This window comes from Lacerta agilis, chromosome 17 (genome assembly GCF_009819535.1).
Source record: "Lacerta agilis isolate rLacAgi1 chromosome 17, rLacAgi1.pri, whole genome shotgun sequence".
NCBI classification, from domain to species: Eukaryota; Metazoa; Chordata; class Lepidosauria; order Squamata; family Lacertidae; genus Lacerta; species Lacerta agilis.
This window is the reverse complement of record NC_046328.1, coordinates 14,714,843-14,729,571: the sequence shown is the minus strand read 5'-3', so window position 1 is coordinate 14,729,571 and position 14,729 is coordinate 14,714,843. Positions and strand designations below refer to the sequence as shown.

General features: G+C 45.5%; 1 protein-coding gene across 2 annotated transcripts; it reads left to right on the top strand.

Annotated features, from left to right (window-relative positions):
• The first annotated feature begins 293 nt into the window (after window positions 1-293).
• On the top strand, window positions 294-14,725 carry LOC117061551 (melanotransferrin-like). Of its 2 annotated transcripts, none has more exons than XM_033174421.1 (17): window positions 294-386; window positions 1,052-1,215; window positions 2,247-2,346; window positions 3,286-3,462; window positions 4,874-5,036; window positions 5,131-5,195; window positions 5,323-5,480; window positions 6,417-6,603; window positions 7,063-7,211; window positions 7,516-7,606; window positions 8,914-8,973; window positions 9,314-9,475; window positions 10,802-10,958; window positions 11,989-12,071; window positions 12,408-12,592; window positions 13,048-13,225; window positions 14,208-14,725. In XM_033174421.1, the coding sequence occupies exons 1-17, from the start codon at window positions 326-328 to the stop codon at window positions 14,258-14,260; spliced, it is 2,193 nt and encodes a 730-aa protein (XP_033030312.1). In that variant the 5' UTR covers window positions 294-325; the 3' UTR covers window positions 14,261-14,725. The 2 variants fall into 2 exon arrangements, with proteins under 2 accessions (XP_033030312.1, XP_033030311.1); XM_033174420.1 differs by having other exon boundaries at window positions 9,293-9,475.
• Window positions 14,726-14,729: the final 4 nt, after the last annotated feature.

The window sequence follows — 14,729 nt, the reverse complement described above, 5'->3', positions numbered from 1 at the left end:
TGTTAGAAGACTGAAAAATGTTATAACTCATCTATTCTATCTCCCAGACTTGCCAGGCCAACTCTTGACAAAGTCGTGCTAACACTTCCCATCTGTGCCTAAGAATGGGGCCCCTTTCTCCGCCCATCATCCTTACATCCAGTGGATGCTGCTGCTGCTCTCTCCCTCTCTCGCTTTTGTTAATCCTCCCCCAAACCAGAAAATAAATATTTAAGGCAGTGCCAAGACCCCTTGTTTTCAAGGCTTCAGTCATAGCTCTGGAATCCCTGGTATGAGGCAAGGCAGAGGCTTCAGTGTGGAGGCAAACTGGATTTATGCTTTGGCTATGAAGGCTGCGGCAGCCACTGTGTTCATCCTCCTGACCACTCTTGCTCTTAGGTCTACAGGTAAGAGTGGCTGCACTGAGGGAGATGAAAAGCAGCCTCCACCCTGAACAATGCTAATTTGCTTTTAAGAGGGAAACGTCTGCTAGCTCCTCCACCATTACACTAGCCTTCTGCTTTATTTTTAATTTAATTTTTTAAATGTTATGTCTTGTTGTTATTGGAATGCTGTGCCAACCACCAGCACCGGTGCCCCTCTCGTTATTTATTATTTGTTTGGTAGCGTTGGGGCTGAGAAGCCGTGTTGTCGGGAACAAAGCTAGAAAGAGAGGGGTTGATGGGAGTTGGAGTCCAACAACATCTGGAAGGAGATGGGTTCCCCATCCTTGTTTGCAGCGTCCCTCTCCCTTACAGGCAATGCCCCTCTCCCTTACAGGCAATGCGTATCACCTGCCTTGTTTCAAAATGTGGTAAGCCAGCCTACTGCCTTGAGGCGGGGACTCCTGCTCATTCTGCCGAGTGGGGCCTTGACTTCTTCCCCCAAATCCTGTCCTGATGGCTCTACCGTTCATCAATGATGTGCAGGCTGCATAGCATGTTTTGTTTTGTTTTTTCAAATAGGGATCAGCCGTGTCTGCTCCTCAACTTTCTTCATTGCTTACCAGTACATTCAATCTTCTCAGTTTCTAGCCTATTCATAACATTGCCTGCTGTCTCTGTTCTCGCAGGGAAGAAGTTCCGATGGTGCACCCTTTCTGACCTGGAGCAGAGGAAGTGCTCAGAGCTATCTAAAGTGCTTCTGGCAGCGTTGCCTCCTGCCATGGTCAACGCCTTTGCCAGGGTTTCCTGCATCAGAGCTCACAACACTTACGACTGCATTGACAAGATCAGAGTGCGTACCCAGAAATTCCAGAGGTTATCCAAATCGCGGATATTCATTTCTTCTACCTCCACAGTCTGAGCAGGCACCACTGCTTTTGAATACCTGGAAACCACAGGAGGGGAGAGTGCTGTTACACTCACACCCTTATTGTCAGCTTCCCTTTAGGACATCTGATCAGCCACTGTGAGAACAGAATGGTGGGCTTGATGGTTCTGATGTCTTTTGGGCATTTTGGACTACAAATCCCATGAGGCCCAACCATCATGGCTGTATGCTCCTGAGGCTTATTGGAGTTGCATTCCAAAGCATCCTGAGGGCACCAGGTTGTTGATGGTGGGAATCAAGTGTATGTGGGGGGCGGGCTGCTGGGGTGATTGCCCCGGGGGCTTTTTTTCTGGCAGGCACAGTGTGCTGCTCACGCTCCCCCCCCCCCCCGAGCCAGCCCTGCACCAATCTGATCAGATCCCAGCCTTGCCAATTGGCTTGGGGAGTGCGGTGTGAGGAGGGTGCAACAGCCATGCGCCCTTCGATTCCAGACCCTCAAGGGTGAGGCTGTGATTGAAGGGCACATGGTGTCCTTCTCATGCCACCTTCCCTGTGCCTCTCAAAGTGGCTCAGGGACGGTATTACTCCGGCAATTTCAGTGGCAAGGGCTGAGTTGGTGCACAGCAGGCTCCGTTCACTGCGCATGCACTGGGCACCATACAAACACGCTCCACCACTGGTGAGAATGAAGAGTCACACATTAGTTGTAGGGCTAGCTGAGCATAGCATCTGTCCAGGGTGGAAGCGGTGTTGTCCCAAGGAAATTACTGCAATTATTGTGACAGGTTTTCATGCTTAATATGTGAGAGATTACAGCCCATTTATTGCTACATACGTACTTATTAAATCCTAACCAGATGCAATTCTGCCATGACTGGAGGCAGGATGTTAGCCAATAATCCCAGGAAGTGTTGGGAAAAGTCTGCCCGACTAGAATAACTTGTACTGAAGATATTCAGAAACTTGTTTTAAATACTATTTTCATTCTTAATTAGGTGAACAAAGCTGATGCTGTCTCCTTGGATGCTGGAGATGTATATTCAGCTGTGAAGCTTTATGGCTTGACTGTGGTGGCAAAGGAGATCTATATGGAAGGTCAGTCAGTGACCATACCCCCAGGGCTGGTGTCAGCACCCAGCAAATTGACCAGAGCCTACAGAAATGTAAAGAGCCTGCCCAGCCAAGCCTTGAGTCCAGCACAATCCCTGGTGTACCTAGGTTGGCAATGGAGGTCAAGGGTCATGGAAGTGTTCCAAGCAGTGTGCTCTGGAGGGAGGCCCACTCCCTTGGCTCTGGGGTTTTACTATGGGATAGATGCTCCTCAGGGTCCACATGACATCATTGGCATCAAAATGTCTGTCCATATCCTGCCCCCCCCCAACTTAATCTGAGACCTAATCTTTCCAGCAGAAAATCAATAATTAACAAAACAAAACTGGTGCCAATAGCCCAACTGTAAATTAAACTGCCATCTGGAAGTACCATAAACATTTCTTTAGCAGAACTGGCCCTGCTTTTTCCACACAGAGACATTACTTTGATCTGTGATAAACTGAGAACATATCAACATAACACAGACTTAAACTGGCTCAACCAGGGTGCCAACTTGAATAAAATATGGGGAGGGAGGGAAGGCAAGCCCCACCCTGCAAATTTGATCACATCATGTGGTGAATGCAATCATTTGAATTGCAATGCCCATCAACTTTGGGGTGGACAACCTCCTCAGATATTTTATTGGTGGAGCAAAGCCCTGTTGCCCCTAGGAGTTAGCTCCTATGGGCTCAACCATCATTCCTTCTCCCTAGGAAATCCTGAGAACATGAAGGTGCAGTATAACCGTTTCCAACCTGGTGCCCTTCCGATGTTGTGGACTACAACTCCCATCAGCTCCAGTCAGCATGTCTCTATGATGAAAGTTGTGATCCAAAACAACTGGAGGGCATGCAGTTGAGGAAGGCTGTTCTGTTCACACAGAGATCTTTCAGTGTTCATTAACATGGTTCCTGTATCTTCTGCACTTTTTATCACTAGGTAACTGTGTGTTTGCTGTAGCTCTGGCCAGACGAGGAACGCTGGATATCCAAAGGCTAAGAGGGAGCCGCAGTTGCCACAATGGAGCCAGGTGGACCTCTGGTTGGAACATCCCTCTGGGCTTCCTTCTGGTTAGGAATGACCTCATATGGGATGAAGACCAGCCCCTCAGCCACAGTGAGTGCACAGTGAAAGATCAGGTGCTTAGCCCTGTATCAAAGGCCTGCAACCAATTGGAATTTGAGGGGAACAAAGCACCTACCATAGGTCCCAAGTCCTGCTACTTATATTGGGACCACTTCAGCCACTTGGTTTGAGCAGGAGAAATGTTGAGCATGTTACTGAAACCAAAAGAGCACCAAACTGCTTAACTGTTTTAAGGCTGGAGGATGCCCAGGATGTTACATGTCAAAGATAAGCAAACCGCACCTGAGAATTGATCATGACAGAGGCATGCACAGTGTCGTCACAATGTATTCTCGTGCACTTCTGTGCCAACAAAACAAACATGTGATGAGGTCCTGAGACAGGTTCTCAGATCCTGTTTGGACAGAGTTTTTTTTTTTTCCCCAGGGAGAGCTGCAAACCAATTTGGCAACACCCAAAGGATGTGCCTGTTGCCATTGCATTGCCTGGCAAAGTGCTCCCTTCCTGTTTTTGTTTTTTTGATAACATCCAGATCATTATGAAGCATCTTTAATTTCAAAAGGATTAAGACTGTCAACCAGTTCAAGAAATTTAGTTGGCTAAGTATCTTGTCTTTTACCAGTTAAGTTTCAGTAAACCCACATTTTACCAAAACTTCAATATAGGAAAAGAAAGCGCAATGTAATTTACAATTAATTAAAAATTAATGATTAAACAGAAGCTACCATTGTTGTTAGCTGCAAACATATTCTTGATTAATTTCTTTTTCATTCATCGCTGCAGAAAGAGATCAGACCCTAAAGTAACCTAAGCGAAACAAGCACCTACATTCTTACCTTGCAGCCCAGGTGATGAACTATCACCTTGCCAATGAGACATTAACCTCCTAATTCTAATTTTAAAAATAGATGAAGACTGGGGTCTGATTCTTGAAAATGTTTGGTTACAGCATTAACATGCAGTATTATGTCCGCTCAAAAGTTTGCCCCATTGAGTTCAATGGAATGTCTTCAAAGGTAAGTAGTTATAGATTTGCAACCTCAGGCTGCAGGCCTGTACCTAAAATGAAGTCCCAATTAACTCAGTGGAGCCTACTTCTAAGTAGCCATACTTAGGAATTCAACATAGTGGGTACATTTCTGTGCGTGCTTACCTGAGGATAGGGCTATGTTCTGCCTCTGTTGCTAGAGGCAGTATGCCTTTGAATTTGCTAGGAATCACAAATGGGGGGAGAGCACTGCTGTTACACCCCAGGTTCTGCTTGTGAGTCAGAGGCACTTGGTTGGCTATTTGAGAACAGAATGTTGGAGTAGATGGGACTTCTTAGGTCTGACCGAGATGGGCTCCTCTTACATTCTGATCATGCAGAGGTTGAGTCAAGAATCCGTGTTATTTTAGCAGTGCATTTCCATGAGAATGTCTCCCCCTCTAATTTCTCCAGTCGTCAGTGGTTATTTCAATGCCAGCTGCATCCCCGGCATCGGAGTCGCCTCTCCGCAGCTCTGCTCCCTTTGCCAAGGACAGAAATCCTACATCCAGGACAAGAACCACTTCTGTGAGACCAGCGGTGGCGAACCCTTCTCTGGTTCAGATGGGGCCTTCAGGTGGCCTTGCACTTGTGCTTGAAGTGCAGGCGGGTGGGGCTGGAGCAGGTATTGCGTGGCCTCCTGTGCTAATGCCACTTCAATCTGTGTGCAGGTGCTTGAAGAATGGGGTGGCAGATGTTGCTTTCCTGGATCACCTGGCCATCATGAATGCCACAGGTAAACTTCTTGCTCGGGGACTCTCATCTTAACATTTGCCCTGGAGACGTACAGCAGCCCGATGTTAAATTCTCTCACTCCAGCTTCTCTCGATGCCAGTCGTTTTTTCCCCCCTCCTCTTGTTCAGAGTCAGAACAAGAAGAATATGAGTTGTTGTGTCCCGATGGGTCCACAGCTCCCATGACTGCTTATGCTGCCTGCAATCTGGGCCGAGGGCCAGGACGGGCCATTGTCACGCGCCACAACTTCAAGAAGATCGCTAAGAAGTTTCTCACTGTCATTCAGGTATTTCTTAGCCAACACAAGGAGGGGTACAGCAGGGCTCATGCCCGAGGCCTCATTGACACAAAGAGCTACTGAAAGAGCCCAAAGGTCTACTCCATTTTTTTAAAAGTGTTTGGCAGACAACAAAATCTGGCTGTTTTGAGTGTTGAAACTGGGTGCTCTAGTTTTTGTGCTCCTAAAAACAGTGTGCCATGCTGGCTGGGGCTGATGGGAGTTGTGGTGCAAAACATCTGGAGGGTGCCAGGCTGGTGAAAGCTTTCACCAATTGCATGGCTTGCGGGAGTGCCCAGCCAGTTTCATAGGGTGTTGCAATCATGTCCACACTCTCTCTTTCCCTTGGGGATATGTGGCCTCTCCTTTTTTTGGGTGCAAATAGTCTGCTGCTGGCTCACTATATTATCAGCTAAATAATAACTAGAAAAGAGATGCTGAAGTTATATCAGCATTTGGAAGAAAATAGCAAAGAAATATGGTTCTGGGTGAGTCATGGCAGATAATTAAAAAAACAAACAAACCCAATACTGGTGTCTCTGCTACTTACCAGGATAGCACTGACATGATAAGGAGGGTGTGGATTTCTATAAGGGTGCACCAGGAGCAGCACTGGATTGGCAGCAGCAGTCCCATTGGTGCAGCTGCATGGCCCTGACCTTGCTGTGACCTTGCTGAATTCCCATCCCATCCAGAGAGGTAGCGGTGATGCTGGTGTTGGGAAGATAGCTTTGCCCCATCATATGTGCCAATACTGCCTCCAGATGTTGTTGCGATCCACTTCTCATCTGCTGCAGCCAGCATAGCCAGTCATCCGGTATGATGGGCATTGCAGTCCAACCATACCTGGAGGTTGCCATGTTGGCTACCCCAGTTGTTTATTTCATCATATAGCCACCTCTGCTGGGTAGCCCAAGGCTAGCTGAAACCTGCTCTTGTCCTTAGCACCTCTTTGGAAAGAAGGGAAGGGAGAAGGCCAGATTCGAGCTTTTCGCCTCTGCGCCATTCAGAGGGAAGAACCTACTCTTCCACGATGCGACGCACCACTTCCAGCTTGTTGATGGGGAGGCTGAAATCAGCCACGTTCTTGGCTTGGATTATGTTGCTCTGCTGCAGGGCTTGGGCCATGAAGGTGAGAGAGTCATGGGGAGTCATGAAGTCATGGGGAGTCCTGAAAGATCCTATATAGGACCAAAAGAGCCCCGAAGATCCTATATAGCACTAGGAGCGTAGCTGGAGGTCAGCCCTTGAGGTATGGGCCCCAGATCATTTTCTAGGAGTCTCAGGTGTTTCTGGATGCTTAATTGAATTGAGAGGCAGAACTAGGCTGGATGTTGATTTAGGAGTATAAATTAATTCAATGTGATCTCATCTAGAGATGCTTTGGAGGGCAATGAATAAGAACATAAGGACAGCCCTGCTGGATCAGGCCAATTGAGTTGCTTCTATAATATAAATTAGCATCTGCAGATATTACACAAATATCCGTTTGTGAGCCTATGCCTCTGATCTTTGAAGAACTAGGAGCTTGGTTACTAGGTGGTGCAATTTGTCCTCCTTCCTATGACAATACCTTCTCCTGCTGCCTCAGGGAGCTCCCTGGCCAACAGCCTGGTCCGCTGGTGTTGTATCAGTAACGCTGAACTCCGCAAATGTGAGGAGTGGGCTCTGAATGTCAGGTCACACCCACTGGTCTGTGTCCAAGCAAACTCTATGGCCAACTGCATTGAGCTGATCAAGGTGAGTTGCGCACAGTCTGGGAAGCAAAACCGGCAGCGTTTTCTTTTTACATAAGCAAAAGATACAAATAAATCACCCCATCTCAGTAAGGCCCAGAGTGACTGGGACAACACAGCCAGATGGGCAGGGTATAAATAATAAAACTAATATTATCTCCAGTTCCACCTCTTTCCCAGCCCAGACAGACGATGGCTGGGGAAAGGCCTCAGTTCTGGCAAGAACTCCATGGCTTGCAGGGAAGGGGGTGGTTTTCTTTAACATGGGAATGTCAGACTGTCAACTGTGCACTTTTTCCACGGGGCAGAACAATGAGGCAGACGCCGTTACACTGGACGCCACACATGCCTACTTTGCAGGGAGATGCGCGCTTGTTCCTGTGGCTACAGAATGTTACGGTGAGCTGCCTCTTTTTTTTCTTTTTTAAGAAAAACACACACTAAACTAACACATTTTAATTGGTCTTTCACTACAGTGGCAATAAAAGTAAAACATAAAAAATACCTCTAAGTATGCAGGGGGAATATTCTGCAAGCTGCTGCAGATAACCCCAAATGTCAGTGGTGTGTATAATGCCTAATCCGGTGCATGGCAGAGGTGATGTGATGTGTGTATGTGTGCGCGCGCATCTGTTAACGGTATGATAAATATTTCTTGCTCATAGCCATAGGGTCATTGCAAACAATACACATAAAATGTCTTGTTGCCACAAACACAAGCAGATATACTTAGTATAAAGATAAAATGACCATTAAAATAAGTCCTTAAAACGTCCTGGAATGACACTTAACTTTAAACCACTCAAATGAATGAATTGCCTTTATAGCCTTTGCTGCCATCCAATTCAGAGTTCTCACTCCAATGGCTTTCGTTTTCAGTTCGGCAAAGCTTATAACCCAGAATAATTAAAAGAGCACTTTGCTGACTCGTGCATTGAAGTGCATCACCCTGTGACTTGGCACTTGATGACTGGTAGCTGAATAATACAGACAGTATTTTGCTACTGTTTTCTTACACTGACAGGTGATATTGCAGTGCTCACAGTGGTGTTCACTCTCTGATTGATCATTTACAAGGCAACAGCTGATGCTGCAATCATCAAGTAATGAACAGGCATGTACGAAGAATGCGCCTGTGGTCTTTTTCTGTGCCCCTGTCTTCTTGGTGCACGTTCCTCAGTGCCACAGTGAATTTGTAATGGAGCAGATGGGTATTGCAAGGTGGCCTGAAGGTTCACTTCTGGATCCAGAGTGTTCCCAAACTGACAACCTTCAGATTTTTGGACTACAACTCCCATCATCCCTGACCATTGACACTGCTGGCTGGGGCTGATGTGAGCTGTAGTCCAAAACATGGGGGGCAGGTTGGAGAGGACTGAATCAGATCAATCCGTGTTTAGTACAGTGGTACCTCGGGTTACATATGCTTCAGGTTACATAGTCCGCTAACCCAGAAATAACGCTTCAGGTTAAGAACTTTTGCTTCAGGATAAGAACAGAAATCGTGCTCTGGTGGCTCAGTGGCAGCGGGAGGCCCCATTAGCTAAAGTGGTGCTTCAGGTTAAGAACAGTTTCAGGTTAAGAACGGACCTCCGGAACGAATTAAGTACTTAACCAGAGGTACCACTGTATTGAGCACCTACCAAGTAGTGTAAGGCATGAATCTCCTCTTCAGACGTCACTTCTTTATGCCTTTTATTGTACAGGAGAAGAATGCACTTCAGCTCAGGGAGAAGAGGAAACTGAGAAGCTGGCCCACCTTACAGGTAAAGGGAAGTGCCTGTAATCATAGAATTGTAAAGCTGGATGGGATCCCGAGGGTCATCTAATCCAACCCTCTGCAATGCAGGAATCTAAACTAGATCTTACATGACAGATGGCCATCCAAACTCTGCTTAAAAACCTCCAAGGAAGGAGAATCCACCACCTTTTGGGTGATACAAATTGCATCTACTACACCCCTCCCTTTTTAAAGTCGCTTCTGGGGCCCCTCCAGGATTAGGGCCCCCGAAGCTTAAGCTTCCTTTGTTTCATGGTAGATCCGCTCCTGCTGCCATGTTCTAATGCCTCCTCGTTGCCACACAGCTCTTCCTCCAATTTATGCAGTGGCCCTTGTCAAGAAGAATGCCAAGCATGTGAGCATCTACAATCTGGGAAGGAGGCGCTCCTGCCACAGCCATGTGTACAGCCCAGGAGGGTGGCTCCTCCTTGCCCAGTACACGCTGGGGGCTCAGGAGAATGGCACTGCCAACTGCAACCTCAGCTCTGGTGAGAATTACAGCAGAATCTACAAAACAAATGGGGACAACTTGATTCAAGAGGAAAGGTGGGTGTGGGTGTGTCGGGGGTGGTGTTGCTAGATCAGGCTTCCTCAGCCTTGGCCCTCCAGATGTTTTGAGACTACAATTCCCATCATCCCTGACCACTGGTCCTGCTAGCTAGGGATCATGGGAGTTGTAGGCCCAAAACATCTGGAGGGCCAAGGTTGAGGAAGCCTGTCCTAGATCTTTATTGAATCAGGATAGAAGCCTAGGCCTCTTCCCTTTCTATGTTCCATTTAAGCCTCCTACTTGTTTTAAACAGGGCTAGCCAACACTTCCAGATGCTGTTGGATTACAACTCCCATCAGTCCCAGCAGGCAGCATGGTCAGTGATGATGGGAATTGTAGTCCAGCATCATCTGGAAGGCAAGACATTAGCTACATCTGGTTTAAACATGTGCAGCAGGAAATGGGGCCTACTTCACTGAATATTTCAAATGAGTTCACGACCCACTGCAGTGTGGGCTGGAAAAAAACGTGGTCCTGAGGATTCTGTTAGATTCCCATCAGCCACATGGCCAACCGTCAGAGAGGATGGGAGTTGTGATCCAGCAGCACCCGAAAGTCCATGGGTTCCCCATCCCTGTGCTGCTGTGGCCATGGAAATTAAAATAAGCTGCACATTAATGCCTCTCTCTATCTGGGGCCTGAATGCTGGTGGGAATTGATACTGCTGAAGTATGAAAATACTGGGCTTGTGGTACAAATTTATCCAGCTAGCGATGCACAAATGTATTTTGAGAGAAGCTTACTGTCCCCAGAAAAAAAGTATTTTAATGTGTAAATTAAATCAAGGTGACATGTGTGTCAGGTTATGCATGTGTACAAACTACATTGCACAGACAAGGTATACAGAGAGGACTCTCTCACTGGCTGCTTCATGTTTTTCACCGCTGAAACAGACACGAACTTTTTTTATGGGTGGTTTGCAGAAGGATACCTTGGTTTCTAAGTTCTGATTAATAGATAATCAGTTCAGCCAAAATGTTCAAGTTAGCACAACTCATATGCACCGAAAGAGCAGGGGAAGCACCAGACAAGCGTTTAGAAAAGCAAATGATACCTGGCCGCTGAGAAAAAGAGAAATAAATATAAACAACCAACTGTTTAGTTTTGCTTTTAAATGTTTTCTGCACAAGCAACAACAAGCTGAGTAAAAATGGCTGTCCTGTTCCTTAGTTTTCTTCGGTCATCGGGGAATACTTTCCTCCACTGCTTTTAACCGCAGTTCCACCGCGAGTTTAACTACTGGCCTTTCTCTCCCCACTGAAAGCTTATGAGGATTACTTCTGGAAGGGTTGCATGCCAGGAGGTGGTGGGAACCTTTGCAAAGTCTGCATTGGGCAAAAGGAGGCGGAGGGAGGAAGGGGGTCATCCAGGTGCGCAGCCAATCACAACGAACTCTACTATGGAAACCTGGGTGCCCTCAGGTGAGTCGAACGATATTGCTTAAAAATGACTGCTGTATACATTATAAGGTTAATGTAACTGATTTGTAGAAAAGACTCTGCTACCTGAAAAAAGAGACAAAGGATTTTGTAACCAAAGAAAATATTTAATAACAATTATATTTAAAAAAAAAACACCAATGACTGCTGCCAAACTCTAAATTCGTTGGTGGCAATCATTAAATGCCAAGTTAAATAGTGGGTTTTATCAGACTACTAAGTCATGCTTGGAGGAGGAATGGAGAAATCTGTAAATTTTGGCTTCTCTCAGTGTGGTGTAGTGGTTAAGAGCGGTAGACTCGTAATCTGGTGAACCGGGTTCGCGTCTCCACTCTTCCACATGCAGCTGCTGGGTGACCTTGGGCTAGTCACACTTCTTTGAAGTCTCTCAGCCCCACTCAGCTCACAGAGTGTTTGTTGTGGGGGAGGAAGGGAAAGGAGAATGTTAGCCGCTTTGAGACTCCTTCAGGTAGTGATAAAGCGGGATATTAAATCCAAACTCTTCTTCTTCTTCCTCTATTTTCCTTAATCTTAAATTCAGTTTGTCACTTTCCCCACCAGTCTGCGATCTTTAAAGTCTTCATGAAAATCAATCAGTACTTTAGTGCTATTTTCTCCTAATAGTCACATATTTATATGTTGCAGGTTTGCCTAATACCGGTACATACATTTTGCAAGCAGTATTACATAATATAATGCATTTGTATAGGTTATTTTCATTAATATATACACTTATGGACACACTTTTTATTTGAAGAAGTGCAAATTTCTAAGAATAGCTACATTTTGGTTCATGTATAATTTTTGGAAGTGAAAATCAGGCAGATTAGTATCAAAATGCAAATTGAGCCAAATTTCTCCACCACCCCTCACTCATAAGGGGTGCACCCATGTAAACAACACTGTGTAAATGCAGCTTGCAACACAATGGGTGTGTGTGTGATCTCACTGTGTTTTAAGCCATTCACGTGACTAACTTTTGCTGGATTTGGACCATTCTTCCTTCTTCTAGATGCCTCTTTGGTGATCCCAGTGGAAGAAGTTTCGGTGATGTGGCTTTTTTAGAACACCATAACCTGCTCCAGAATATTCAGTGTAAGATGATTCTTTCAATCTTTTAAGATTCCAGTAAGGTGCCAAAGTGAATTTTCAACTTACCGTAACTTCCCTCCAGATGTTATCACCAGTTAAATAGCCTAACGTCATAAGGGAGAACTAATACTACTGTACTTTTATTTCTGAGAGTATCAGAACTCTTGGAACTTAACACCTGCATAAAAATCAATTGTCCTGTATACTTTTGTTCCATTAATTCTTGAGAAATCGTAAGAGATCTTAAAAATGATCAATAGTTCAATTATACATATCTGGATCTTATTTACAAAGCAAATGGATCTCATGAAGAACTGCTTTGTTTTTCCTCCTTCGCAGACCTGGATAGCTCAGGCTGGGCAAAAGGATGCTCTCCAAGTGACCTTGAACTCCTGTGCCTTGACGGCAGCCGCGCAAATGTGACAGAGTGGAAAGTCTGCAACCTGGGCCTTGTCCCTCCCAATATAGTTGTGACACGCCCCGTAACTGTAGCGAAGGTCTATGACTTCCTGGTGAAGTCACAGGTCAGTTTGAACATGTCGGACTGAATGATAAGAGCTTAAACATTATTTGTGAGAGCTTCTAGCCATGGATGGTTTAAGTAACACCCAGTTATTGCTGTTTGGCTTTAAGCTGCAAGTGGAAAAGCAACTCTGCATCCAAACACTGTAATATTCTGTGGCCTCCTTTGGTGGTGTGATTTTAATTGGGAACATGGTCTGGGGGATGGGGGGGGGATTGCATGCCAACCCGCCACTGCTGGACATCCAATTACAATTGGTGCCCCTTGAGGAAAATAAAGGCCATGCTTTTGGAAAACAAGGAGTCAAAATGATAGGATTCCTAGAAGACAGACTACAGAGAGGGAAATGGGTGAAGCAATCTATACATTCCATAACCAGTCAGAAAAGATATTGAAGAGCTCTGTATTGGCTTTGCTTGTACTCATGTTTCCACAACTTCACGTTTTCTTTTTTAGGAACAAAGTGTAGGCTTGACCTTTCAGCTCTTTCAATCAAAGGCATACGGTGAAAGTGACCTGCTTTTTAAAGATGCCACTCGGCATCTCATTCCTACAAGCCACCTGGACTATGAGACAATCCTTGGGGAGGCCTTCTTCCAGCTTGCAGAGTCTGTTTTCAACTGCACACCTGCAGGTAAGTTGGGCTTACCTGGAAGGAGACATACGGCAGGGTCTAAGATGTGCACCCCACTTGCCTTCTATTGCATTGTACTTGACATGCTTATGAGGGCAGGAATACTGATCCCCTTGCTGGAGAGCTTCTACAGGATCTAGTAATAGAATGCATGATTTGCTATATTTGTTGGAGAACTCTCAGGTTATTTGATGACTGACAGACATTAAGCTGAACCATGTAAAACCAATGAAACATAATAGAATCCATGCCTGCAAAGTTATTTGAGTACAGTCGTACCTCGGGTTACGTACGCTTTGGGTTGCGTACTTTTCGGGTTACGAACTCCCGTAACCCAGAGGTGTTTCCCGTCACACGCACAATCCGCGCATGTGCAAAGCGCGTGTTTTGGGTTACGTACAGCAACCCAGAACGAATTGAGTACGTAACCTGAGGTACCACTGTAGTCTAGATGTGCTATGCACAGGTTAAGTGTCAGCAAGATAGTGCAAATTATGCTCAAATCATTTGATGCTAGGCAATGTGATAAATGTTAGTTATCATTAATTGAATTCCTTATCCACCCTTCATGAAGTTTTTTTGGGGGGATTACAGTATATAAAAACATAATGCAATTAAAGCACAACAACCCTACATAACACCCCTGCAAATTGCATTTTGCTTTTTAATTGTAATGGGTTAGGGTAGGAACCATAAAGGGCACAGTGTCCCTTGCTTCAACCCGAAGATATATTGATTTCAGACCATTGTCTGGCTTTGCTAAAAAGATTTCAGCAGCTGTCCAGACACAGCTGTCCAAGCAGCTGTTAAGGGCTGAAAACATGTTTTACAGAAAGCAAATTTGAGATTCTGAGGAAGCTACATTCTGAGCTTGTTAGACACACTCACAAAATGACAGCGGATGCATGCATGCATGCACGCACACACACACACCTGCCTAGTGGCATAACTTAGATACAATACAACCCATTTTGGTTTTCAGGCATCCTGGACTTCTGCAAACAAGACACTTGCATCTATTCAGAGCATCACTGATGTTGTTTCCAGGGAAACTCCAAAAACAGAAGTGAGACTGCAGTGGAAGATTTGATACATTTGCCAGGAAGGCAGAGAATTGCCAGGAGGCTCTGTGGGCTTCATAAGTGGCTGGCTGTTTTCCTTAGGAAACACATGCAAGGTGGGTTTTGTACACCAGCTAATACTAGAATGTCACCTGCGTTGGTAGCCAGCCTCCAGTACCACCATGCTGGAACAGCTCTTGATTTCCCTGCTGCTTAAGTTTTCCTCAGGCTGTATCTTCAGTTATTCCAAAACACACACTTGCCTAGAAACATTTCACAGCAGCTTACCCTGGAATGGCTTGCATAAGATTTACTTGCAGAGCTACTGGTATTTAACAGCTAGCCATGCATTTCCCAATCTGATACTCTCCAGGTCTTGTATATCACTGAAAATTTAAATAAAGGCATTGCTATAAAACAAAGAAATCCATTTAACACATACA